The sequence below is a fragment of the Pipistrellus hanaki genome (assembly GCF_964339955.1).
Source record: "Pipistrellus hanaki genome assembly, chromosome: 7".
Taxonomy (NCBI): Eukaryota; Metazoa; Chordata; class Mammalia; order Chiroptera; family Vespertilionidae; genus Pipistrellus; species Pipistrellus hanaki.
The window spans coordinates 19250144-19277985 of NC_140509.1; the positions used below are offsets into that span (position 1 = coordinate 19250144).

General features: G+C 39.3%; 1 protein-coding gene across 1 annotated transcript in view; it reads left to right on the forward strand.

Moving 5' to 3' along the window:
* The window catches only part of EFHC1 (EF-hand domain containing 1), a 76722-nt gene that overhangs the window by 18651 nt on the left and 30229 nt on the right, over positions 1–27842 (forward strand). The window contains exons 3-7 of the mRNA XM_084889450.1: positions 4910–5197; positions 7563–7712; positions 8848–9037; positions 15021–15241; positions 24628–24768. Of these exons, the coding sequence (XP_084745576.1) occupies positions 4910–5197; positions 7563–7712; positions 8848–9037; positions 15021–15241; positions 24628–24768 (990 nt within the window). The remainder of the gene's footprint in view (positions 1–4909; positions 5198–7562; positions 7713–8847; positions 9038–15020; positions 15242–24627; positions 24769–27842) is intronic.

Sequence of the window (27842 nt, forward strand, 5' to 3'; positions counted from 1 at the left end):
TACCCCTTACTGGGAATTGAGGCCACAACCCCAGCATGTGCACTTGACCGGAATCAAACCCGGGACCCTTCAGTCCGCAGGCCAATGTTTTATCCACTGAGCCAAACTGGGTAGGGCTAGAAGATTTGTTTTTAAGTAATGCATATCATTTAAAATATCTTATTTTAAATAGAATAGAAGAAATTTTGTTTATTCTTTAAAGAGTGTGTTTGTATTTCCTCCCTGCCTCCCATTCCGAAGCCAAGTTCCTATTGCCAAAGGCATTTTCATCCCTTCCAATCTTAGAAAGCAGAAGTCTTTGTAACATGGGTGTGCCATAGGGCTTAGTCTTTGGACTTCTCTGTCTATGCTTATTCTTTTGGTCTAGTTGCATAGCTTGAAATGTCCTTTACATGATGATGTTCTGTGCCTATAATTTGTAGTTGCCTATTTGACATCTCTTTTCATGTTTAATAGACACCTTAAACTAAACATGTCAAGAACTTAACTCCCAATTTGTCTCCTCATTCCCCAAATCTGCTGCACTGCAGTCTTCCCAATATCAGTGTGACAGCAATTCTGTCCTTTCATTTGCTTGGGTCAAAATGTTTGAATCATCCTGATTTTTCTCTAATATTGACTTATTTTCTCAGACCCAGTCCCACATCCTAAATTGCCCCTTGCAATATCAGCTTAAACTCAGCAAGTCTGAAATTGAGCTCATCATCTGTCCTACCAAAATTGTCTTCTTAATATCTCCATTTCTGTGAGAATCATCACTATATTCCTAGCTCTGTGTTTTCTCAATACCTCAACTGGCTTGCATCCTCCTGCTTCCTCATTATCACCCCAATCAACTAATTTTTCATCCCTGGTCATTTATTGCTATAGACCTGGACTATTGGAGGGGCTTTTGGTCTGATCACCAGGCCTAGCACCTTCCTCCATCACCGTCTGCATACTGCTTGCTGGGTTTCCTTCCTCTGCTACTGTTGCTAGAATACACCTGTATCCCCTCTTACACTTTTTCTGACCATGTTAGCTACACAGTTCCTTTTCTGAACCACTCTAGCACTGTTATCTAAGAAGTAGTGAGGTATATGGAGAGAACTTTGGGCTGTGAGCTTACAGACTGAGCTTCAAGTCCCAGCTATGCCCCTAACACCTTCTGTGGCCTCAAACAAGCCACTGAGTCTCCTTTCTTACAAAATGAGGGAAGTTTGAATAGCTATGTCTGGCTCTAACATTTGTGTATTTATAAATCTGCAGCATAAATAAAGACCATTTCAATATATAAATAACTGATCCTATCCCTGCTCAGTGATAATGTCCCCATTTCAGTTATTTGCAGTTGATCTAAAATGTTACTTTAAAATGACTTTTATATTTTGCTTTTACCATATTATTTTTTCCTTTTAACATTCTATCACATTAACCCATTTCATCTTTTTATTATGAACTAGAGGTCTGGTGCACGGAATTCGTGCACAGGGTGGGGGGTGTCCCTCAGCACAGCCTGCACCCTCTTCAGTCTGGGACCTCTTGAGGGATGCCTGACTGATCCCGGTGAGATTGGGCCTAAACGGGCAGTTGGACATCCCTCTCACAATCCAGGACTGCTGGCTCCCAAATGCTTGCCTGCCTGCCTTCCTGATTGCCCCTAACTCTTCTGCCTGCCAGCCTGATCACCCCCTAACCACTCTCCTGCCAGCCTGATTGATGCCTAACTGTTCTCCTGCAGGCCTATTTGCCCCTAACTGCTTTCCCCTGCAGGCCTTGTCCCCCCAACTGTTCTCCCCTGTAGGCCTGGGTCCCCTTCCCAACTGCCCTCCCCTACTGGCCATCTTGTGGTGGCCATCTTGTGTCCTCATGGTGGCAGGATCTTTGACCACATGGGGGCAGCTATCTTGTGTGTTGGAGTGATGGTCAATCTGCATATTACTTTTTTATTAGATAGGATAGAGGCCTGGTGCATGGGTTGGGGCCAGCTGGTTTTCCCTGAAAGGTGTCCCGGGTCAGAGTGGGGGTTCCCCTGGGGCATGGGGTGGCCTGGGCGAGGGGCCTGTGGTGGTTTGCAGGCCAGCCACACATCCTGGTGACCCAAGCAGAGACCCTGGTATCGAATTTATTTATCTTCTACAATTGACACTTTGTAGCCTGGAGCAGAGCCATGCCTCCTGCTTGCTCTGTGATGTCAGCCATTTCTGTTGGGATTTATTTATCTTCTATAATTAAAACTTTGTAGCCTTGAGTGGAGTCCTGAGCCCCCCATGGTGTGTGGAAAGCTTGGCTTTTTCCATTGCCGAGGAAACCCAAGCCTCCTACACGCTTTATGGCTGTAGCAGTCTTGGTTGGGGTTAATTTGCATACTCGGTCCTGATTGGCTGGTAGGTATGGCAGAATGATGGTTAATTCCCATATTACTATTTTATTAGATAGGGTTTTAAGGCCTTCATTCCATTGTTTGTTTCTCCTATGACGTTGCCTGTTCTCTTGGTTTTTATCTTGTTCTTTCACAATAGACTCTATATCATTTGGGTTACAGCACTCATTATATAAAATTATTTTGTGTTTTCTATTCATTGAGCCATATTTGAGTCTTTTTTAAAAAAATATATATTTTATTGATTTTTTTACAGAGAAGAAGAAAGAGGGATAGAGAGTTAGAAATTTTGATGAGAGAGAATCATCAATCAGCTGCCTCTTGCACACCCCTTAGTGGGGATGTGCCCGCAACCAAGGTACATGCCCTTGACCGGAATTGAACCTGGGACCTTCCAATCCGCAGGCCGATGCTCTATCCACTGAGCCAAACTGGTTTTGGCCCATATTTGAGTCTTTACTAGAGGATCTCCTTGTTTTGTTGCTCTTATTCTAGTAGAGGTTTGGGTTAACACTTTCCTACCTAAAGCATCATTCTTTTTTTTTTTTTTTTTTTTTTTAATCTTTATTGTTCAGATTACAATTGTTCCTCTTTTTCCCCCATTCCTATCCTTCACCTGGTTCTCACTCTACCCTCTGCCATTTACACGCCCCCCCACCCCCCCACACACACTGTCCATATCCATAAGTGTACAATTTTTGTCCAATCTCTTTCCACATCCCCTATACCCCTGTTCTCCCATATGAGTCTGGGACCCCAGAGTCTCACCTGGACCTGTAGTTCAGCACCATTGGGAGCTTTTGTCACCGTCCCAATTGAGAAAGCCAATCGTGTACTCAGTTGCCAGACCTCTCCGCGTGCATGCCTCAATACCTCTGCCTTCTGCAGCTTCTCTGAGTTTTAGTATGCTTTTCTCTTTTCTTCTAGTTGTAGAATTTCCACTCAGCCATTCTTCCTGTGGTGTTTACCTATGTCACCATCTTGGTTTCTCTCAAAAACATCATCCTAATATTTTGTCTCCCTGAAAAGAAATATTAAAAATAGAAACAGAATAGCCTAGCCACCGCGGCTCAGTGATTGAGCATCAACTTACAAACCAGGAACTCATGGTTTGATTCCAGGTTAGGGCACATGCAGGCTTGAATCCCAGTGTAGGGTGTGCAGGAAGCAGCCTACCAATGATTCTCTCATTTATGTTTCTATCTCTCTCACTCTGCCTTCCTCTCTAAAATTAATAAAAATATATTGGAAAAAAAAGAAACAGAATAACATATTTATAAAATTCATCCCAAAGCCTGCCAACACATAGTTTTTATAATATTTTTACATATTTTAAATGTATAATAGACATGCCATTTTGACTTCACGCCAATACTGGTGTTCTCCAGAGGACATAGGGTTTGCTCTATCATATATTTCTGAGTACAATTTACATGCCAATCATGGGGGATTCTGTGGTGAATTGGTGATTTGAGAGTTATTCATATAAACTTTCTTATGCTACAATAAATATGTTTTTAGTATACATATATAAGGGATCCACTTCTAAAGAAATGGACTTGAGCCTTCATTTTAATTTTGAAATAAAAAGTCAATCTTGTCCAAATTTTTTACTCTTTCCAAAAATTTTTAGAGAGGTTTTTGCCATGGACGTGCAGCTAGTACAGTTAAGGTCTTTAAACCATCTTATCTAGGAACACATTAGAAATAGGCTACACATAGTTTGAGCACTTAGAGCAGAAGTTAGCAAACTCTTTATGGGCCCTATAAATATTTTCTTCATAGAAAATATTTTGGGTTTTGCAGTATCTTGGTTTGCTTGAGCTGCTATAATAAAATAACAGACAGATAGCTTACACAATACAAGTTTATTTCCTCACTGTTCTGGGGGCTAGCAGACCAAGATCAAGCTTCCTACTGATCTGGTTTCTGATGGGGGCTCTCTTCCTGACTTGCAGACAGCTGCCTTCTTGCTTTGTCCTCACGTGGCTTTTCCTCCGTATGTGCTGAGAAGGGGGGGGAGGGGGGCAGGGAAGAATGACGTTATTTCCGTTGGCTTAGTGCCCCCACCCTTAGGACCTAATTTAAACTTAATTAAATTGTAAAGACTCTATCTCCAAATATAGTCACATTGAGGATTAGGGCTTCAATATAAATTTGGGAGGGGAGACACACAATTCAGACCATAGCACAGCCCAAATGGTCTCTCGATCACAACTACTCATAACTCTGCCCTTGTAATGGGAAACCAGCCATTAGCAAATAAGGGTTAATTATTTGTGTAATTACTTTATAAATATTGAAATTTTAATTTCATATAATTACTATGTGTTATGAGATTTTATTCTATTGATTTTTAATCACCTAAATATGTTAAAAAAATTAGTTTGTATACAAGAGCAGGTGACAGGGGTATATTTAAATCATAGACCATAATTTGCCAATCTTTGATTTAGTAGATAGGAGTGGTGAATATTGAAATCTCTCTGAGTGATTTCTCTTTACAGGAGAGTACTTGACATTTTTTTCTTCCCTTATGTGTTATAGGTACTGAAGTTTGATGCCTATTTTCAAGAAGATGTTTCTATGTCCACTGAGGAACACTATCGGATCCGTCAGGTGCACATTTACTACTACCTGGAAGATGACAGCATGTCAGTCATAGAGCCCCTGGTGGAAAACTCTGGGATCCCTCAAGGCAAGCTAATCAAACGTCAGCGCTTACCCAAGAATGACCAGGGAGACCATTACCATTGGAAAGACCTAAACCGAGGAATAAACATTACAATTTATGGCAAAACTTTCCACCTTGTTGAGTGTGATGGATTCACAAAGGTATAGTATATATTTTTGGAAGTTCTGGTCTCTGAAGCATTCTAATTTATGGAAGGATACATATCACTTATTAGATAAAATAATCTGCCTTGTATGGATTATTATATAGGTTGATTTGGTATTCGCATATGTGCCAAAACTATGCAGTGATATCGTTTTTTCACAATGATATTGATACATAGCCATTCAAATAAAATTAAACTTTCATCATAGCTGAATCCTTTGATAAGAAACCAATTTACATGCCAGTTCAAATAGTGAGTAGGGGAGGTCTCACCCTTGATGGGGTAGAAATAGGAAAGATGCATTGGACAATGTACCTGAAGTTTGAGTTCACAAAATAGTGCTATCTCTATTAGCAGATATGAGCCTAAATTTTTCTGTGTAATTTATAGTTTTTTTTTTCTGTAAATCATACTTGCTATATATAGGGGCACTTGCTTTCTAAAGAATTCCTAAAATAAAACCATTTTTAAAGGAAAACACTTTTTTTTATATTGACAAAAATCTTCTTCTTTCTCTATTTTATAAATATGGATTTTCTTACCATTGAGAGAGAGAGAAAGGCCCCCTTTTTTAAAAGCACAAAATGTATGCATGGGGCTCAGTGGTTGAACATCAACCTATGAACCAGGAGGTCACAGTTCAATTTCTGGTCAGGGCACGTGCCTGGGTTTTAGGCTCAGTCCCCAATAGGAGTTTTTCAGGAGGCAGCTGATCAGTGATTCTCACTCATCATTGAAATTTCTATCTTTTTCTTCCTCTCCTTTCATCTCTGAAATCAATAAAAATATATATTATAAAAAAAAAATAAAAGCCCTAGAAGCAAATACAGTTTCTCAATTATTTTATACCTTTAATCTCATATTACCTAATGCCAGATAAGATTAATTTTTACCATGCACTGAGCTCTTATGAATTCATTCAATTATCTTTTTAATTTAGTAATTTATTTAGCAAATACTTATCGAGTGCCTGCTATGTGCCAGGCACTGTCGTAGGTGCCAAGTATAAAGAATTGCCCTTATGGAGGTTATTACATTCTGGTTGGAGGAGGAAACAATAAATAAATTTATAATGTGTCAGATGCTTATAAGAGCTTAGAAGAAACTAAATCAGAGTAAATGAGATGGAAGTTTGAGTTGCTATATATGAGGTAAAGCCTCACAGATAAGGTGACAGGTGAATAAAGACCTCAAGGAAGTAAGAAAAGGAGCAATGGCATCTGTGTCATCCCAAAGCAGCAGAGAAAAATTCTATGGAAGGTTGAGGTGCTAGACCATCTTTGAGATAGTATCCCCTTCAAGCATGTTTTGCTCTGTGTCATTGTTTAGGTTTTTTAGGCCCTTTAAATCATAGGCAGTTTCAGAATTGTTCCAGCAATGAGAAATTATAAAATGTTACTTGAGTTATTAAATTTATTTTCACAATTGTGTCTCCATGGACAATTTGAACATTTGCAAGGTTGATCACTGAGTTGATCTAAACCAGTTACAGTCAGTTCTTAATAATCATGGTAGTTCTGTCCCATAAAGTTACCACAAACACTTCATTAGCAAACACTGCACCATTGCTCCGAGGAGAAATATAGGATGAGGTTCCTGCAAATCTCTGGTCACAACGTTTTCACCAACCTGTCAGATACATAACCTTGTTTAATGTGTCTCTGTTTTAGAATGCCTTATTTAAAATATACTGTTGATTCATTAACATCAAACTCAAGACTTGAATGAAGGTTATCTAACACATGTATTTCTTCCTTCAGCCTGACTTGTAAAAAAACGGTGGTAAAATACAAATAACATAAAATTTATCATTTTAACAATTTTAGATGTATAGTTTAGTAACATTAAGTACATATCACAGCCTTCTTTCATGTAGAGTATGAGACAGTATGTCAGCACTAAGGTTGGAGCATTTTAAACAGCAAAATCACCAACAAATACACAAAGTGAGAAAAAGTGGCAGTAAAGAGACTTTGCCGTTGTACGGTTTGTCCCTATACCTGATATGAATTACATATTGTTTGAAACTATGGTTAGGTAATCCATAGTTATGTGTATGTAAGTAATCCTTACTCTGCTCAGGCACCTAACTAAATTCCATTTATCTGAAGTTATATTTGGAGCTTATCATATTGCCCATCATTTTTATAATACAGAACACTTAAGGTAACAATCAGTTATTGTCTGCATTATTGAGTTGGGTCGATCGGAGGCTCAGTACTGTGAAGACCTGCTCAAGCTGAAAATTAATGGTTAACCCTGGCACCGGTATAGAAATTATTACACTTACTTTTATTCCATCAGTTAATACTTGAAGAAGCTTCAAGAAAGGTGATCAGTATTAATTTTGAATTATTTAGGAATTTTTGGAAAGTCAAGGAATTGAATTAAATCCACCTGGAAAGATGGCTCTCGATCCTTACACAGAACTTCGGAAACGGCCTCTTCATCAGTATGTCACTCCATCGGACTTTGATCAACTCAAGCAGTTTCTCACCTTTGACAAACAAGTAAGTGACTCATGCACCTTGGTAAGTTAACTCATTTCCACACGTGTAAGTGATTATTAGCAAACTCTTTTGGTGTGTGTGTGTGTTTTGAAACATCACACCTGTAATATAACCATTTGGATATGTGCTATTTTTGGGGATTTATCTAAAGTTAGAGGGCTAGGAATACCAAAGATTTATAGAGATCCAAAGAAGATTGTGGAAATAAGTCTTATCACTTCCACCAAACTTAAATCTTAGAGCATCCCTGAGCTATATCTTCTTTCCACTTTATATTCCCAGCTGGCTACTTCTTTCTCAAATGTGAGTTAACCTCAACAGAATCCTTTGGGAAACCTTAAGTGGATTATTTATTTTGCATAATGTTCAAGTAGTAATTTCACAGAAGCATTCCATTAGAGATTATTCTTGTTAAGTTTTATGTTAATGTGCGAGTACAGAATGTTCTGGGTATTTTCCAACTCTGTTCCAGCCTTCCTGTGCTCCCCTTGGTGGGCATGGTGTGTAGAAGTTTTCAATCTTCCTTTGTATGCTGAAGGGAAAGAAAACTGAAAAATCACCCTCAATGCTTTTTTGCTGCTTTTTTTCTTTCAGAAATGTAATTCCTTTTAGTTCAGAAATTTTACCTAGCACTATCATAGTCTTTTACGGATGTTCTTTATAGCAATCATAAATCTGTTATTATTTTGTATTTAAAGATTGTGTTGTTGATACTGCTACTAGAAGATATGTGTTAAACTAAAAAAAAGAGTGATAAGTAAATTAAGATTCTTTCCATATTAATTACATATAAACCTTTCACATGCACCTTTATTAGTAACTGTATAAAGGAGCCATTGCTCTTTTAATTCAGCTTCTCTTCCCCTGACTAATATTTTTGGATCAAAGTGAATTTTTTTCTCAGCACAGGTTTATAAGCCTATTAATATTTTCCAGCTGTTGACATCTGATGTGTAATTTCAGATGTTTTTGTATGTTTAGTAAAAAAAAATTTTTTTTTAACCATTTGAGATTGCTTCATTGTCTTTCTAGCTAATCTTTTCATTATTGTCTGATAAATGAATGCCAAAGTAGCTAAGCTAAACTCTCCACTTACAGAATTTGTATTTAAATCACTACTTTGGATTTCTCAAAGGTTCTTCGATTTTATGCGATCTGGGATGATACAGACAGCATGTTCGGTGAATGTCGGAAGTACATCATTCATTACTATCTTATGGATGATACAGTAGAAATTCGAGAGATCCATGAACGGAATGATGGGCGCGATCCCTTCCCGGTCCTGATGAACCGCCAGCGCATGCCCAAGATTTTGGTGAATTCAAGTACGTTTGGTTGGGTTTATCTTCTGATAATTGGACCTTTTTTTGGATCTTAGAGGAGTTTCTAAACCAGTGTGGTCAATTCCCTTTACACTTAGGAGGTTCTTGGTGTGTTCTTAAAGGGACTAAAAACTGCTTTCCCTTAATTCCTGTCCTTTACTTGCCCCCTTGGTCCAGGCTCCCCTCTGAAATGGTCTGGTGGGGAGGACTGATACCCAAGTCAGAAAACCAAACCAAATCAGCAGTGGGAGATTCATGAAAGTATGGGAGATCAAGGCTTCTGAACTAACGCAACTTAGCCAGATTTTGTGCATTTCTGAAACAAGCTTTTTCATTCACAAATATAGCTTTCCATTTTCTTATGTGCTTTTCTGACTTTGCTTCTTGCCTCAACTCTTTGACAAAAAAGAGTTTCTCTGTGGGATGACTTAAGATTGGAAAAGTCACATCTGTGGCTTATAGAGTGTAGTACCACTGTGTGAATGGTTGCTCTTTCTTTGCTGGTGTAAAGTAATCTACTGGATTGGAAAGTGAGGGCGCAACGAAATGCAAGTGGCCCCTGCTTTATATCAGTATTTCTCTGCAATATGTAGGCTTGCTTTAGTTATTGACTTGGTAGTTTAAGAATGTTCTCTTAGCCTGGCTGGTGTGCATGGCTCAGTGGTTAAATGAGATTCAACCTATGAACCAGGAGGTCATGGTTCGATTCCCAGTCAGGGCACATGCCCAGGGGATGTGCAATGATTCCCTCTCATCATTGACGTTTCTAAATCTCTCCCCCCTCCTTTACTCTCTGAAGTCAATAAAAATATTTTAAAAAGAATGTTTTATTATAAAAATGCCATATTGGTGGCATATAATGACATACCTCTTGGTTGGATGGCTGACAGAACTCTAAATGTTCACTGATTTTTTTTGAGAGCTAGGAGATAAGAAATTCCAGGTATTGAGCAAGAGGTTTGTCTTAAAGGTTATAAACAAGGTGGCCATCTGAAGGCTAATTCTTGGCCTGCACAGTGTTTAAAAAAGAATGCAGTGTTATTTGGGGGTAAGGAGTTGGAGATTTCTATTATTGGGCGAGTGGATAAACAAAATGTGATGAAGGTATACCTTGATAAATATGTAGTGTTAGAAGTAATAAACAGAATGTACAAGAAAGCAAATAGGTGCATCTTAAAAACATAATGATGTGTAAAAAAATAAATAAAAAGATGTATAATGTAATAATGTTTGCATAAAGTAAAATATACACAAAACAATATACATAATACACTATAATAAAAAAAGCTGCACGTTAGAATGGTTGCATGTGAGGTAGAAGAGAATAAAAGGGAGTAAACTTGTTTTAAGAGTTAACATTTAAAATCTCTTTAAAAAAAAAAAATGAGAACAATTGCTAACAGTTTGTATTCTGTGCTAGCAACAACTGGGTCTGTGCCCTGGTTCAATAGAGTTTGGCTGCTACCTGCCATATTCATATATATATATCTCCAGCCCTTTTAGAGTCCTAAGACATTAGGACTGAGGTACTAATTTTGGCCTTTCATATTGCTTAAATGAGCCTGAAGTTTCTGCCATCTGGAACTAATAAAGTTAGATTTACAGTAAATTGAAAGAATGGAAATGTCAGCGGAGCATGAAGAAAAGTGTCACTAAAACTGAATTCCTTGAACTCTCAGGTTCCACGCTTGTCTCTGCTTTATCAATAAATTTTCAATATATAATCATCCTGTTCTGTCCCCAAGCACAAAAATTAATTCAAAATGGATCAAAGACCTAAATATAATACCTGAAACAATAAGTTACAAACAAGAAATATAGGTACCAAACTTATGGACCTGGGTTGTAGAGAACATTTTATGAACTTGACCCTAAAGAAGAGGGGAGGAAAGGCAATATAAACGAATGAGACTATATCAAAGTAAAAAGCTTCTGCCCAGCAAAAGAAACAGACAAAACATACAGGCAGCCAACCAGATGGGAGATGATAGTTGCAAATAGTAGTTCTGACAAAGTTTAATTTCCAAAATATATAAAGAACTCATAAAACTCAACACCAAATAAATAAACAATCCAATAAAAAGTGGACAGAGGACCTGAAAATACACCTGACATACAAACAGCCAAAAGATATATGAAAAGATGCTGAACCTCATTGGCAATTAGGGAAATTCAAATAAAAACTATGATGAAATACCACCTCACACCTGTTAGAATGGCCGTTATCAACAAGACAAGCAACAAGTGTTGGAGAGGTTGTGGAAAAAAAGGGAACCCTCACTCACTGCTGGTGGGAATTGTAGACTGGTACACCATTATGGACAGCAATCTGGAGATTTCTCAAAAAATTAAGAATAGAGCTACCATATGACCCAGCAATCCCACTCCTGGGTATATACCCCAAAAACTCGAAATCATGTATTTGCAAAGCTATATGCACCCCTATGTTCATTGCAGCATTATTCACAGTGACCCAAGACATGGAAACAACCAAAGTGTTCTGCGCTAGAGGACTGGATGGAGATGTGGTACATATGCACAGTGGAATACTATTCAGTCATAAGAAAGGATGAAATTGCGCCATTTGCAACAATAGGATAAACCTTGAGAACATTACGCTAAGTGAAATAAGTCAATCAGAAAAAGCTAAGAACCATATGATTTAACTCATATGTGGGATATAAAACTGAAACTTATGAACACAAACAGTAGTGTGGTGGTTGCCAGAGGGATGGGGCTGGGGAGAGAAGTCCTAATATAAGGTGAGAGAAGATTTGACTTAGGGTGATGGGCACATGGTGCAATATCAGATTTTTTTTAACATAGAAACCCACACATGAAACCTGTATGTGCTTGTTGACCAATGTCACCCCAGTCAATTTAATAAAAAATAATCATGCTGTTCTATAACTTCCCAAATTGGAACAAAGTTTTCATCAGTTACACGGAGAGGCAGCATGTTAACATGTGAAGGGTTCTTTTAAGAGGTGGGAAACATATGTTTTTGTTAAAGTTATTGTTAGTCATGCAGCAGGACAGGAAAAGCTAAGCTTCCATCAGCTAAGTAAATAATCCACTAACTAGAAGGAGTGTAGAGTTGATGGTTAATTGACTCTCAAAGGCATTTATCCAACGGATGATTTTTACTTAATTCAGTTAAACAAGAGTTACATGTCTGCTATGGGAACTAGTTCATGTGCTAACTGCTGTGGAGGATAAAATGAAAATGTAACTTTCGGACCTAGAACCCCGAAAGTTAACCCCTGTCCTTAAGTTTCTTCTAGTGACTGGGAAAACAGGTCACATTAGTACACAAAGCCATTAAACAGTAACACAAGTGTCCAAGACTATCTGATTATATAACTAGTTATGTTATGTAGACAGAGCTCAGAAGAGATGTGAGCTGGAGACTAAAGAAGGCTCTGTGGCAGAGCTGGGTGCCAAATATTTAAAGAACATATAATTTCAAGCTTCATATAAACTTATAGAAAAGAAAAAAATAATTCATTGATTTTTTAAAAACTAAAGACACCATGAGAAAAAAGAACTATATTCTCACTCATGAAGATATGTGCAGAATTCCTAAATATATCAGTAAGATAAGTCCAGCATTATATGAAAAAAATAATTGTTGAGCAAACAAGGATAAATGGCTGGAACACACACACACACACACACACACACACACACACACCTCTTGGAACCTTGTTTACTGAAGGAAACGCACGGAGTCACAAGTTGTGTCCCCCACTACCCATCACTTACTGGGGTAACTAAAAGGGATCTAGTAGGGTTAGGCACTGTACACTGGGAGGAGGGGCTTTTAAGATTCCTGGTTGGGAAAATACCAGCCCTTCTTTTAGCATGATCAAGGGCTAGAATTCACGCCTTTCTGTGTGATATAGCAGAACCTTAGCTTCCTTTTTTATTTTCCCATCTTAGCAATTAGCAAGAGAATACCAGCCTACTTCTCCTGCCTCCTGAGATCAAAGTTCTAAGGCCAAGCTTTGTGGTTAAAGCTGTGCAGTGTTGTACTTTACCAGAACTGATTGACTACCTTATGGTTTTCAACACTTAGTTCTCATAAAACAGTGTGACAAAATTGGATTTATTCCAAAAATGCAAGGTTGATTTTTCATTTTAAAAATGTGTTGATTCCCCAAATGTAGGGATCATGGTAATCATCTTGCTTACTGTCCCTGCCGCCTATCACAGGACTAGGTCAGACTGTCCCAATAGCAGTGATCACAATTGAAATGAAGCCATTTATTTGTGTAATTGTTAATATCTGTCACCCCAAACAGAATGTTTTCTTTATCAAGACAGGAGTGTTGTTTATATTTTTAACTAGTGGCCGAATGCATGAATTTGTGCAGGGGTTGGGGGAGGTTGTGGGAGTTCCCTTAGCCCAGCCTGAACCCTCTCCAATCAGGAACCCCCATGTGGCATTGAGCCTAAAATGGCAGTTGGACATCCCTCTCACAATCTGAGACTGCTGTCTCCTAACTGCTTACCTGCCTGCCTGCCTGCTCACCCCTATCTGCCTTTTCCTGCCTGCCTGATTGCCCCTTACTCTTCTGCCTGCCTACCTGATCACCCTTAACCTCTCTGCCTGCCTGCCTGATCATCCTAACTGCCCTCCCCTGCCGGCCTGATCATCTCTAACTGCCTCTGCCTCAGCCCCCACCACCATGACTTTGTTCAGAGGAAGTCAGATGTCCGGAAGATGGTCTGTTGACCTAGTCTAATTAGCATATTACCCTTTTATTAGTATATATAGGATAGGATTGCTCAAGTGGGGTGGGGGGTAGGGGGAGGAGCCTTTTTCAGCAGGAGGAGATGCTCTTGGCAGACAAAAATACATAATCCCTATATCTGGACTGATAGCCAGCCATATGCACTATACTGCCAAACTGGTCATTAAAAATTTGAACTGCTTTCTTACACCTTACACCAAATAGCTGTTGCCTTTAAAAACCCTCCTCACCCCCCACCTTAGATTCTGTCTTTGCAGTTCACCCAGGTTAGGTTGTGATTGGTTGGTTTCTATGCCAATCAGCGTCAAAAGCTCCACCTTCTAGGCAGCCATTGGCTCCTCACAGTTCACCCAGATTTGGTTCTGATTGCTTGGTTTTTAAGCCAGTCAGCCTCTCTGGGCCTGATCAGAGAGGCAGGGCTGATTAGCAGCTGCCCCAGAGAGAGGCACAGCTGCTGGCAAAGTCCAGGAGGGGAGGGGGGGGGGGGCACGCGCGCAAGCAAGGGCTGATCTGCAGCAGCCACGGAGGCTGAGGACAGACCCTGCTTCTCTCTCTGGGCCTTGCCAACAGCCATGGCAGCTGCTGATCAGCCTTGCCCTTCTTCCCCCTCCCCCCCCCCCCCCAGAAGTCAGCAGTTCAGCCCGCTTGCTAGTCCCTGCTCACCTGAGCCTGCTGTGTATGCAGCCTGGTGTTCAGTCATTCCTTCAATCATTTTGGACATTATGGACTCTGGCTCTTTATATATTTATACACACACACGCGCACACACACACACACACACACACACACACACAGAGAGAGAGAGAGAGAGAGAGAGAGAGAGAGAGAGAGAGAGAATCCCATTATCTTGTAGTGTACCTAGTACATGCTCTGTGTGATCACTAATAATTCGTTGGGTTTCTTCTAGATCTAATACTCTATACAAGGACATTTATTTTTTTTTCTCCAGTAATGATTTCTTCTGAACATTAATTCTGTTAAAATCAGTGACCTGTAATGATAGTTGGAACTGAACATGGGAGAGACTTTACAAAAGCCATCTGGGGCATTACTTATGTGTCTGGTCAACAGATGGAAGTACACAGCCTGTGTTCTTCTGGGAATGTAGAGGAGGCCCTGACCCTTGACCAGAGCCAAACCCTTCACTCTCTCAGGTTCTCAAGAATGCCTTGCTGCTATGTGTCTTATCCTCATTCCTTCTTTCCTCTCTCCCTGCTCTCTTATGTCAGAGGACTTCCCTAAGTGTGTGCTGGAAATCTCTGATCAGGAGGTGCTGGAATGGTATACTGCCAAAGACTTCATCGTTGGGAAGCCACTCACTATCCTCGGGAGAACCTTCTTCATTTACGATTGTGATCCATTTACTCGACACTATTTCAAAGAAAAGTTTGGGTTCTCTGATTTACCAAGTATTGATGTAAGGAAGAAGGAACAACCTCCAGTAAAACAGGTAATGGAACGCTAGTTCTGAGTGTAGTGAGAGAATTAATCTTTTGATGTAAAGTTTAAGAAAAAGGAAAAAAAAAAAAGTGAATATCCAGTTTAAAAAAAAGAAAAGAAAAAAAAACAAAAACAAAACTGGACAAAGCATATAAAATAGAGCAGTTCATAAAAGAATAAATATAAATGGCTAGTGTACATATAAAAAGACCCTCAACGTAATTGATAAAGAAATAGAATGTAAATAATGACGTTTTGATCTATTTTTGAAAGATTTTGAAAGATTCACAATAGCTTATGTTTGTCTGAGCATGAAGAAATGGGCATTTTTATGTACTGTTAAAGGAGGACCAATAAGAAAAAGCTTTCTGCCCTGGCCAGAGTGGCTCAGTTGGTTGAATGCTGTTCATGCACCAAAAGGATTGAGCACAAAATTTGGGCATGTGTCCTGACTGGGAATCAAATCAGTCACTGGTTTGATTCCCAGTCAGGACACATACCTAGGTTTCAGGCTCAGTCCCCAGTAGGGGGCATGCAGGAGGCAGCCCATCAATGTTTCTCTCGCATGTTTCCCTCTCATCGATGTTTCTCTTGCATGCTTCTCTCTCATCGATGTTTCTGTTTCTCCCTCTCCCTCTCTCTGTAAAATCAATAATAACATATTTAGAAATGATAGATAAATAAATAAGGGAAAAAAAAACCACCTTTCTGAAGTCAGTTTGTCATCATTTTAATTTATTCAAAATAAAATGTTACATATTTCTTGACCCAGAAAATCTGTGTGTGGTTTTAATTTCTCCTTTTATACCATGTCTTGTATTACTTTTATAATATTTTTTTCATCTAGATTTTTAAAAAAGGCATCTTTTCACATTCCAGATCCTGAGGGCATTTCATTGTTTCTTGCCTGTTTATCAAACCCTTTCACTGAAAACCTGGTTGATAGTAAAGCAAAAACTGATTAACTGAAGATATTGGAAGATGACTTTCTTTCATTGTAACATAGCTTTCCTTAGAATCACACTGAACTACAAAATTCAGTTCTGAGCACCACAGAAGTCCACTCTGAGATGAGAGTAAGTTCATGGTGCTTTTAATGCACTGAGATAGTAAAATGAGAAACTTGAGCCTTCAGAGTGGCTCAGCCACATATTTTAGAGTTTCCAGTGAGAATTGCACATTTTGAAATTACACATTATACAAAACATTCAAAAAGTGTCTGAAGTTTTAAGGTAGCACAGTATCATGGACTGAAAGCGTGATTGTTTTTATACTGCTTTGGATTATGAGCGAGTCATGCAACCTCTTTTTTGCCCATGTATAAGGAAGGGTGATCAGACCTGTTACTGATCTCTGTTGCCACTGTGTGTAAAATAATGTCACTGGGCTATTTCTTTTCAAAAGACATAACAGAATGGAATTGAGTTGCTCCAGCCCAGGCCCTTTACCTGCTACCTCTCTGTGTGCACTTAGCCTCCATTATACTGAGCTCTTTGTAGTTGTGCAGGTGCTACATTCCGATTTACTCCCCTGGACTTTAGCTGCTTAAACCACTTTTCCATCATTTTTTTCACATGGCTCTTTCTTATTCTTCAAGGCTCAGTATAGGCTTTTTCTCTTTCAAGAGAGTATCTCTGAAGCTCCAGGCAGGGCTGGCCATCTCTGTGTTTCTGGGGTGCTCTGTGCCTCTCCACTAGCACTAATCTGTTACATTAAAACATCTCCTTATGCATTTCTTCAACTAGACTATAAATTCCTTGAGGGCAGGGACTATATTCTGTACATCTTGTGCTCCTAGCAACGAACACAGTGCCCAGCAAATCAGAGGTATGTATAAAGTATATGTCTTGAAGTAGGCTGAAGAAGACTACCTATTTAGTATGTGTTTGCTAACCCAGAAGACAAATGATCTCTTAAACAAGCCTCTTAGAACCAACATTTCATAAAAACAATACAAAGAAGAATTTGGAGTTTGGTGTATGCCAGGGGCAATAAAACTTCTGGAAGCAAGTCTACGTGGTAATAATACAGTCACACGTCACATGATGATGTTTGGGTCAACATGGGAACCACGTGTACAACAGTGGTTCCATCTATAATAAGAAAAGCGTAATATGCTAATTAGCCGAACGATATTCTGGAGGACCTTCCAGACGAAGTTGGGGCTTCGAGGACCGAGGCACCGCTGCAGCTATGAGGCCATCTTGCACAAATTTTATGCATCGGGCCTCTAGTAAGATTATAATGGAGGTGACAAATTCCTGTCCCCTAGTGGTGTCATAATGTCACAGCACAACGCATCACTCACATGTTTGTGGTGACACTGGTGTAATTGAGCCATTTAAAATTACAGCATATACAGTTATGTACGATACATGATGTTTGATGACAGTAAATGACTGTGTCACTGGCTTCTGCATTCAATGTACTAAACTTCTTATTGTTATTTTAGAGTGTACTTGTTCTACCTATTTAAATAAAGTTTGTTGTAAAACAATGTTATGCCAGCAGCAGCCTGATACATTTTGTGTTTACTGCGTCTTGACTGTATCATTTTCTCTTGTGATTAATCTTGTGTAGTTTTGCTCATTGTGGTCTGTAAGCATACAAATCCATTGCTAATATTGCCAGTGACTGATTTGGGCGCAAAATGAAAATGATTAAAGATTACAAAGGTAGACAAGCAGTGATGGCTACATGCCAGCTTTCCAGTCAGGCATGTCCCAATCCGCCATAGCTACAATCTTAAAGAGCAAGAACAAAGGTAACAAGACTACTGAAAATTTGAGAAGGGCCTGTGTTAGATATGGAGAAACTTCTATTGACACATATGGAAGAGGAGACACCATGAGGCTCACAGTCACAACACAAGATTTGTTTTTGATGTTGAAAAAAAAGGCTGGTCCCAGCTATGATGTGAATTTATCACTAGCTCTAGGTGGTTTAAATTATTCAAATATTGTTATTCATTCCATAATGTGAAAGTGAGTGTTGACTCTAAACGTATTGATGTGAAGGCAGCTGAAGAATTTTTGGAAACTCTAGATAAGCTGATTGTGGAGCAAAATTATCTGCCTGAGCAAATATTCATTATGGATGAAACCTCCATATTCTGGAAACAGATTCATGAATGGACTTTCTTCCATAGGAGGCCAAGTCAGTGCCAGGTTTTGAGGCTTTTAAATACAAAATAACAGTCTTGCATGGAGGCATTGTTGCTGGCTACAAATCGAAACCCTTGTGATCGGGCATTCAAGCATATCAATAAGCACACATTGCCAGTTTCCTACAGGGACAGTTGGAAGTCATGGGTGACCCAACTCCTTCCAAAATGCCCTCCTGAATTGCTATGCCAGTGAAATGGAGTACTTAGACAATAACATACCCTTCAAGATTTTGCTTATTGATAATGCTCCTGAACATCCTCCTTTTATTGGTAACCGTCATCCTATTATCCAAGTGCTGTGTCTCCCTCTAAAACCCCCTTTTTGATGCATCCAATGGATCAAGGAGTTATAGCAGGTTTTAAGGCCTACTACCTGAGGATGATCTTGAACCAGGCTATTGCTGCTCCTGAGGAAGACACTGATGTAATTCTGGAGGGAATACAACATTTTGACTACATCAAGAACTTTACTTGAACTTGGGGTGATGTCACCAAGGAGTATATGAATGGCCTCTGGAAGAAGACATTCAGGAATTCACTCATGACTTCAAAGGTTTTATCAAGGATGAGGATGTTGCAAAAATCTAGACTATGGTTGAGATGGCAAATGACTTTAACCTCAGTGTAGATGAGATGACATTGAGGAGATCCTAGAGATGGAGCCTGAGAAATTAACTAATTAAGTGGTGTTGGAACTGGAACTAGAATACATAAGTGAAGAGGCTAGAGAAAAGGAAACTGCAGGAGAAGAAAAAGACGAGCCCCCAAGAAAATTTACAGTGAAGGTTTTAGCAGAAGCTCTTGCAGACTTCAACAAACTCCTTAGAAAGTTTGAAAACATGGAGCCCCAACACCAAAAGGTTTGTATTATTAGAGAGGAATGTTCATGATGCATTATTGGTCTTTAAGCAGATTTGTGATGTAAGAAAAACAAGCTAACCATCATGGGCATGTTTCTGAAAACAGTGACACCTCCTCAAGAAGAACCTCAGGTGGGTCCTGCAGGAGGTATTCCAGAAGAAGGCATTGCTATCCGAGGAGAGGACAGCTCCATATGTGTTACTGTCCCTCAAGACCTTCCAGGGGACAAGATGTAGAGTGGAAGACAGTGATATTTAGGTCCAGACCTGTGTAGGCCTAGACTAATGTGTGTGGTTGTGTCTTAATTTTTAACAAAACAACAACAACAAGAAAATAATTTTTGAAAAAATTTTAAAAATAGAGAAAGCTTATAAAATAAAGATATAAAGAAAAACTTTTTTTATGGCTGGACAATGTTTGTGTTTTAATCTAAGTTTTATTATAGAAGAGTTGAAGTTTTTTTAAAAATTCAAAAAATTTTAAAGACATTACCGTAAAGATGAAATTATTGTTGAAGAAAAATATTTTCTTATAAATTTAGTATTGCCTAAGGGTACAGTGTTTGAAAAGGCTACAGTAGTGTACAGTCATGTGAAGGCCTTCACATTCACTCATCTCTCACTCACTGATTCAACCAGAGCAACTTCCAGTCCTGCAAGCTCCATTCTTGGTAAGTGCTGCATACAGGTGAACCATTTTTTATATTTATAGCATGTTTTTACTATACCTTATCTATGTTTAGAAATGCTTAAATAAAGAAATACCACTGTTACACTTGCCTACAGTATTTAGTACAGTAACATGCTGTGCAGGTGTGTAGCCAGAAGACTAGGTTATGCCATATAGCTTAAGTGTGTAGTTGGCTATGCCTCCTAGATTTGTGTGAATGTGTCCTGTGATGTTCACATGATACTGAAATCACCTGACGACGCCTTTTTAAGAACATATTTCTGTCATTATAATACACTAGAAGCCTGTTGCAGGAAGATTCCTGCAATAGGGCTTCCTGCTGCGGTCACTGCCCCGCCTGCTTCCCTCCCTCCTCCCCGGTCCTGCTTGCTTGCTTCTCTGCATCTTTGCTCCCTTCTGCAGCGCTTGGCTTCTTTCTACGTGTCTTCAGTCTTCGCTCTGGCCTTGATATGCAAATTAACCGCCATCTTGGTTGGGTTAATTTGCATACTGGTTGGGTTAATTTGCATACTCACCCTGATTGGGTGAAGGTGCAGTCAATTTGCATGTTTTCTTTTAGGTAGGATGACTGTACCTCTTGCTATCAGTTTTTTTCCTGATAGCACTCTCTACCATTGAATGTGCCTCACCCTCAAATTTTTGGCAGCATTTGATAGAGTATATAAGAAAAAATACCATGGGAACAGATCTAGATTCTGATCAAGCAAACTATTCCACCACTTTAGTTTACAGATAAGTGTAGTGTAAGATAGCAGTCCAAGGGACTTTCCCAAGGTCATATTGCAAAGTACAAGGGTGAGCTTTACCTAAGTAGGGGGTAGAATGGGGAGGGATTGTAACAGAATGGTGCACCTTTTGGAGCCATTTGATCCATCTTTTGAATTGATAAAGGCTTTTGAGCCCTAGAATACTTCTCCTATTCCATTCTCATTACCATAATACCTTTTTTCTCCTAAACTGTCTTCCAAAGAAAGTAAAGACTTGGTTAGAGAGCAGAGAGAAGTGAAGAACTATGTACCATATTTTTCGGACCATAAGACGCACTTTTTTCCCCCCAGAAGTGGGGGGGGAAAAGTCCCTGCGTCTTATGGTCCAAATATAGCTTACACATATACTGTAAAAAAAAAGTTTTTTTACTTGCCCGGCTCTGTGTGGTCTCTGTGTGCTTGCCCGGCTCTAAAATGGTTCTAAATGCTGCTGTTCACTTTACAGGGTTGATTACATGTGTTTATGACTGTGATGTTGGGTTTTAATGCACATAAAATATTTTAGGACACTATTTGTTTCAGAATCTTTTTTTCTTCATTTCCCTTCTCTAAAAACTGGTGCGTCTTATGGTCCGGTGCGTCTTATGGTCCGAAAAATACGGTAGATGTTTGTTTGTTTTGCCTATCTCAGTCACTCTGTATACTAAAACTACCTCCATATATGTGGCCCAGTGCCAGGACTCCAGGTATATGGGCTTATATTTAGGGAAGGTCTTCATTCCAAGCAGAGCAAATGAGGTGCAATTCAGGAAAAGCAAGTAGAATCCAGTTGAAACACAAAAGGAATTTGAGAGGAAGGCACTCAGAGGCTTATAGGTATCTCCCTGTTTCAAAATCTCTCAACCTCCACTCCTATCCCCCAACCAGACTGCTGCCATTGTGTGTTATTGCAGATGCAAAACAAGTTCAGATCCCACCACTGCATTTCTGCCTGGCCTCCAGAGTAATGCAAAACTTACTAGTATTTGTCATCTCACACAGGTCCCTCTGTCCGTGGTAGCTTGTATCTTCATTGAGCAGTGGTGTTACACTTGGAGCAAATTAGATCATTGCCCACACACCATATCCTCTGTCATAGTCCAGCCATGATTATCACATCACTGCAGCCCTGGCAAGTGGAGTGCAGGGTCAGTGTCCCGATCACTGCACCTTGAATGAGCATGGCAGAGTTACTGGGTTTTGAGGGAGTACACTATTGCAGATGGACCAGGGATCTTATAGAATAATTTGTTAAACATGCCTGAACATAATTTTAAAAAGATTTGGGAAAGGTATCTACTAGTACACATGAAAAGCAAGGTACAAGCTGAGTTTGCTAACAAAGCATAGCAAGGAATCAGAGAAAAAAGAACTCTGCTGCTTTCTAGCTAGTATTGACGAGAGAGTGGATAACATCCTCAAAACTACTTAAGCTTTGAGACAGACAAATCCTAGCATCCTAGAGTGATGCTTTCAGCTCTTCCTGGAACCTGAATGAGAAATGTAAGCTCATCCTATGTACTACACTACTCACCAATGAAATTGATTTGGAGTTTGCTCCTTCACTAGGAAAGGAGAGTTCTGTATGAACAAGGAATCTGAGTTCTCAGTACAGCTGTCATCCCTCTTTTTTTTTTTTTTAATTTATTTTATTGATTTTGTACAGAGAGGAAGGGAGAGAGATAGAGAGTCAGAAACATCGATGAGAGAGAAACATCAACCAGCTGCCTCTTGCACACCCCCTACTGGGGATATGCCCGCAACCAAGGCACATGCCCTCGACCAGAATCGAACCTGGGACCTTTCAGTCCCCAAGCCGACGCTCTATCCATTGAGCCAAACCGGTCTCGGCTGTCATCCCTCTTTTGTGAGGCAAAACTCAAGTAATAAAAATATTAGAAATGTGGAAGTAAAGGGGAAAAATGAACCAAGTTGATACCGTTATAATTAACTAGTTATTAATAGTAGGAAATGGAGCAAAGGGGGAAGCCAGAAATGATAAGCTTGGCCATTTGGGAAGCTTAACCAGGAAGCTGTGATTTCACACTCTCTAGAGAAACACTGGTCCATTCCCTGTAGAACACTGGGGGAAGGGGTCCAACAAAGGGGAGATAGATGCTTGCACAGAGAAGTTGGGATGACAAAGGAAGGTTCCTGTCAGTCACACCTGGGAACAGAATGGGTGTGGCTAATGCAAGCCCATGAAAATTTAGGTTTGCATAATCCCTTAAAGGAGTTTGCTCTCATGTTGCTCTTGTGATTCTTGGCTCAGGGGGCACTCTCGCTCCTCTTCTTGCTTTCGCCCTTGTTTACTCCATAGCCATGTGGCCCTGAAAACCCCGCATGCAATGGACTGATGGACTGCAGCAGGAAAGACAAATTAAGCTATCCTGATGCTATATTGGATTGTGCCAACATGGAATGGAAACTCTGGACACTGACTCTGATTTTAGCCCTGCTATAGCCAAAGCTACACTTCTTCTATGGCATGACTGAAGGAGAGGGAACCTTGGAAACTCAGGGATGTAATTCCACACAAATAAAAATCACTCATTCTACCATATGAATCTCAGAAATTTTTTTTTTTTTGAGATATCATAAGAATTCCACTTCCATGAGCAACAGGTAGGGATAAGGACTCCCCCAACCCTGCTTCCACCGATAACAAAGTCATACTATTATAGGATGGTCATGAGGGCCAGGATTGGGCTCGGGAGTAGGGCCAGGTAAGGGTCAGTGGACATTAGCAGTAGTTTCACTGTAGCCCTGAGAGTTACTTTGTAGCATCAGCAGTTACCGTGTTTCCCCGAAAATAAGACATCCTCCGAAAATAAGAGCTACTTACAGGTTTCCTTCTGAGTGAAATATAAGGCCCCCCCCCCGAAAATAAGGCCCCCCCTAGGCTAAACATGAGAGATTTGGTCCACTGATTCTGAAAGAAATGGAGTCACAAGAAATTCACCAGGAAATTTAGGAATTGGATTGTTATGATGATGTTCCAGAAGATGATGACATGATTGTCATTGAATAAATGAGTAAATTCTTGATACTGTAGGATTCACAGTTTGTCTGGTTTGTGTTGACAACTACCGTACTACCGTACTGTATACAGGTAATAAATTTCCTTTATTTTCATTTAACAATAAATGTGTACCGTATTCTTCTTCATGGAAAAATAAGACATCCCTGGAAAATAAGACCTAGCGCATCTTTGGGAGCAAAAATTAATATAAGACACTGTCTTATTTTCGGGGAAACAGGGTACTTTTGATCAGGGTACAAAATCTATAAATAGCCCTGGTTGGTGAGCTCAGTGGTTAGAGTATTGGCCTGCACATCAAAAGGCCGTGGGTTCGATTCCCAGTCAAGGGCATGTACCTGGTTCGTGGGTTTGCTCCCTGCCCTGGATTAGGGCATGAGCAGGAGGCAACTGGTTATATGTCTTTCTCACATCAATGTTTCTCTCTCTCCCCCTCTCTCTCGCCTCTCTCCTCCGTTCCTTCTTCTCTTCCACTCTTTCTGTGAGGCAATGGAAAACATATTCTCAGGTGAGAATTAACAAAAAAATCTCTAATAATAAAAGCATAATATGCTAATTAGACCAGACATCCTTCCAGACAAAGCCAGGGCTCCAAGTGAAGCCTGACTCCCAGGTGCCTGACAGTGGGAGGGTAGCCCGGGTCCCGGGTGCCAGAGGGAAGACCGTGCCTGCAGCCGGGGGGAGGAAGGCCTACTCTTGCACAGATTTCCTTCTGACCTACACACTCTAGTCTATAATAAGAGGAATGGAATATGCGATGTGTTATTTTCTCTGACTACATTTGTAAATATTGAAATATCTGTTAAATGTTTTCTAGATTTTTCAAAGAAACTTAGTTACTTTATAATTTTTAATATAAATAACATCTGCTTCTTGCTTCTGTATTTCTTCAGGAATTACCTCCCTATAATGGTTTTGGACCAGTCGAAGATTCCGCTCAGAATTGTTTTGTTCTCATTCCAAAAGCTCCGAGAAAAGATATTATTAAAATGCTGATGAATGAGAACAAGGTGCTTCGTTTTTTGGCTTCATTGGTGAGGATAATTTTTATATACTAAGATTCTGTCTGTCTCAGGACCATGCCTTGACGCATGTTGGATGCTGTTAAGTATGATGTCCCTAAACCAAGACCTAGCTCAAGGCCAATCTCCCACAAAAATCTTTTCTTAGATCATTAATCTTTCCCTCTGCCCTTCAAATTTTGACAGACCTTTTTGCATTTTTAATTAAGTAGTTATGAAAGCCTGATTTATATTCAATTTATTTATGTGTCTGTGTGCCTTTCCAGGGTATTCTGATTTCCTTGAGGGTAGGGACCACCTCTTACTAATTTTTAGCATTACCTGTCATATCTAGCTTGATGTATTTTATAGTCATTAAATATAACAAAGGGGCTCATTTATTGATATCAGTTAACTAGATGTTGCCTTTGAGAGGTCATATGGCTAGTGGTTGAGAACATAGGTCTGGAGACAGACATAAATTTAAATTCTGAGTATTCCACTCATGTCCTGAATTCCCTGAGGCAAATTACTGATAGGAATTCAAAAGATAATGTCTTCAAAAATGAAAAAATGTAGAAAAAGGAATATAAACATTTTATTTAGAACTATGCACATAAATATTAGAAATTGAAGTAAGTTACTTCTGGGAATAGGAATTGGGAATGGGGAAGGGTAGGCCAGTTGATTTTTCAAACTACAGGCAGACTTGGAGGTACTGTTAACTAGTTAGAAAATTTAGTACTATAAATATGTTTGCCCTAAATTGATTTATGGTTTCAAAGCACTTACAATCAAAATCCCAAATGGTTTTTAATTTTTGCAGGTTGACAAACTGATCCCATTATTTATGTGGAGATGTAAAGCACTTCCAAGAATAATGGTCAAGACATTCTTGGAGAACAAGATTGGTGGATTTGCTTAACAAAATATAACATATATTAAAAAGTCATATAAAGTAATTAATACTATAGAGTATTTGTGCAAAGATAGATAATTAAGCCAATGGAATAGATTAGCAGCGGTTGCCAACCGATGGTCAGCGGACCACTTTTGGTCTGTGAGGTCTGAAAGGTTGGCGACTGCTGGATCTGAGAGTTCAGAAACTGACCTGCACACATTTAGATACATGATGAAGGGCACTGCTGAGGGATTAGGAATGGAAGGTTTTTTTAATAAATTAGAACAATTAGATATTTGGAAAAACAGAAAATATGACTCACCTCAGACCAAATATAGAGATCGATTCTGGGTGAATTTAAGATTTAAATGTGAAAGGCAAAGCAACAAAATTTCTTAATAATAAAATTTTACCCTTGTAGTAGGGAAAGATTTCGGTAATGGTACACAAAAAGCCAAAATTGTTTCAAAAACTTATAAATTTGACTACATTAAAATGGACATTAATGTTCCTCAAAAAACACACCAATAAGAAAGTAAAAAAAGGAAAAGACAGAGTGGAGAAGATGTTATTGAATAAATCAACTAAAGACTCATATCCAAAATATCTAATGAGCAATCTAAAATCATTTTTTAAAAAAAGTAAGAAACTTGAGCAGGCATTTTACAGGAGAGGATATCCAGAAGGCCAATAAATGTATGAAAAGGTGCTCAGCCTTTTTAATGATCATGAAACTATAAATTATAACCACAATAAATTGCTCTCAACTACCAGGATGATTAATATGTTGATGACAATATGGGACAATATACTATCAGTGACACACTCATTTAGGAAAATAGTTTGGCCTAATCAAACATACCAGATTGTGCCAAAATAATACACATACTAGTATGTGCACTAAGAGATAATAATGTCCCTAATAGCATAATCCATGATTGCTAAAAGTAAACCTGGATGTCCATCTATAGGAGTATGGATAAATAAATTATGGCATGTTTATACAATGATTTGAATTCTGTTCAATAATGAAAATTAATGAACTACAGTTACAAACAACAAGGATAAGTCATATAAACATAACTTTGAATCTAAGAATTCAGACACAAAATAATACATATTATATATATTTTTTTATATTAACCCTTTGCACTCCGCTGTCCCCTCTCAGGGGACATCGGAATTCTAGCATATCACTCGGATGTCCCCTCTCAGGGGACATTGCAGTTTATTAGTGATTATGGGGAATTGAGTTAATTCAACGCACGTTTCACAAAGTAGCGTCGAGTAGCTGCTAGCCAATGTCCAGAATGGTTTGGAGTAGCTGGTAGCCAATGTCCAGAATGGTTCGGAGTGCAAAGGGTTAAGATTAAAAAAAAACAGGCAAAACAGAACTGTTTAGGAATGTCTGTTTTGTGGTAAAACTAAAGAAAATTATAAAACTTAAGATAGTGGCTTTTTGGGTGGGGAAAGGATAGGATATTAATTGGGAGGGTGCTTTCTAGGTTCTTTCAATGTTTCTTGACCTGGATGGTGGTTACATGGGTGTTGACTTTATGAAAATTTTTTGAACTGTACATTTTGTGTGTTATTTTGGTCACTTTCTCTGTGTGTTAGAGTTCAAAGTAAAAAAATGATTTAAAAGAATACCAATAGGGTTATTAATAAAGAATTAGTGTGTACCTTCCTATGGGTAAAGGAAAAAGGAAGTGATATTCTGGTATTGGTAATTTTCAAAGGGTTTTCCCTGGCCTGGTAAAAAATAGAGGGTATATCCATTCAGCTCATCACAAACACTCTGAAGCAGCGGTCGCCAATCTTTAGGACCTCGCAGACCACCAGTGGTCCATGGACCACCAGTTGGTGACTGCTGCTCTGAAGGATGAGTCCCCAACCCCCTTTCTATGGCCTTGCCTGTGGCCCCGCTTAGAACTTTGTATTTTATTCTAGGTGTGATGGGAAGTCTCTGGAAGTTTGAGAAGAGAGGAGTGATGTGGTTTGATTTTTATTAACTATACTAGAGGCCCGGTGCAGGAAATACATGCCCGGGGGCAGGGGTTGTCCCTCAGCCCAGCCTGCATCCTCTCCAATCTGGGACCCCTCGAGGGATGTCCAACTGTCCGTTTAGGCCCAATCCCGGCAGTCGGACATCCCTCCAACAATCTAGGACTACTGGCTCCCAACTGCTTGCCTGCCTGCCTTCCTG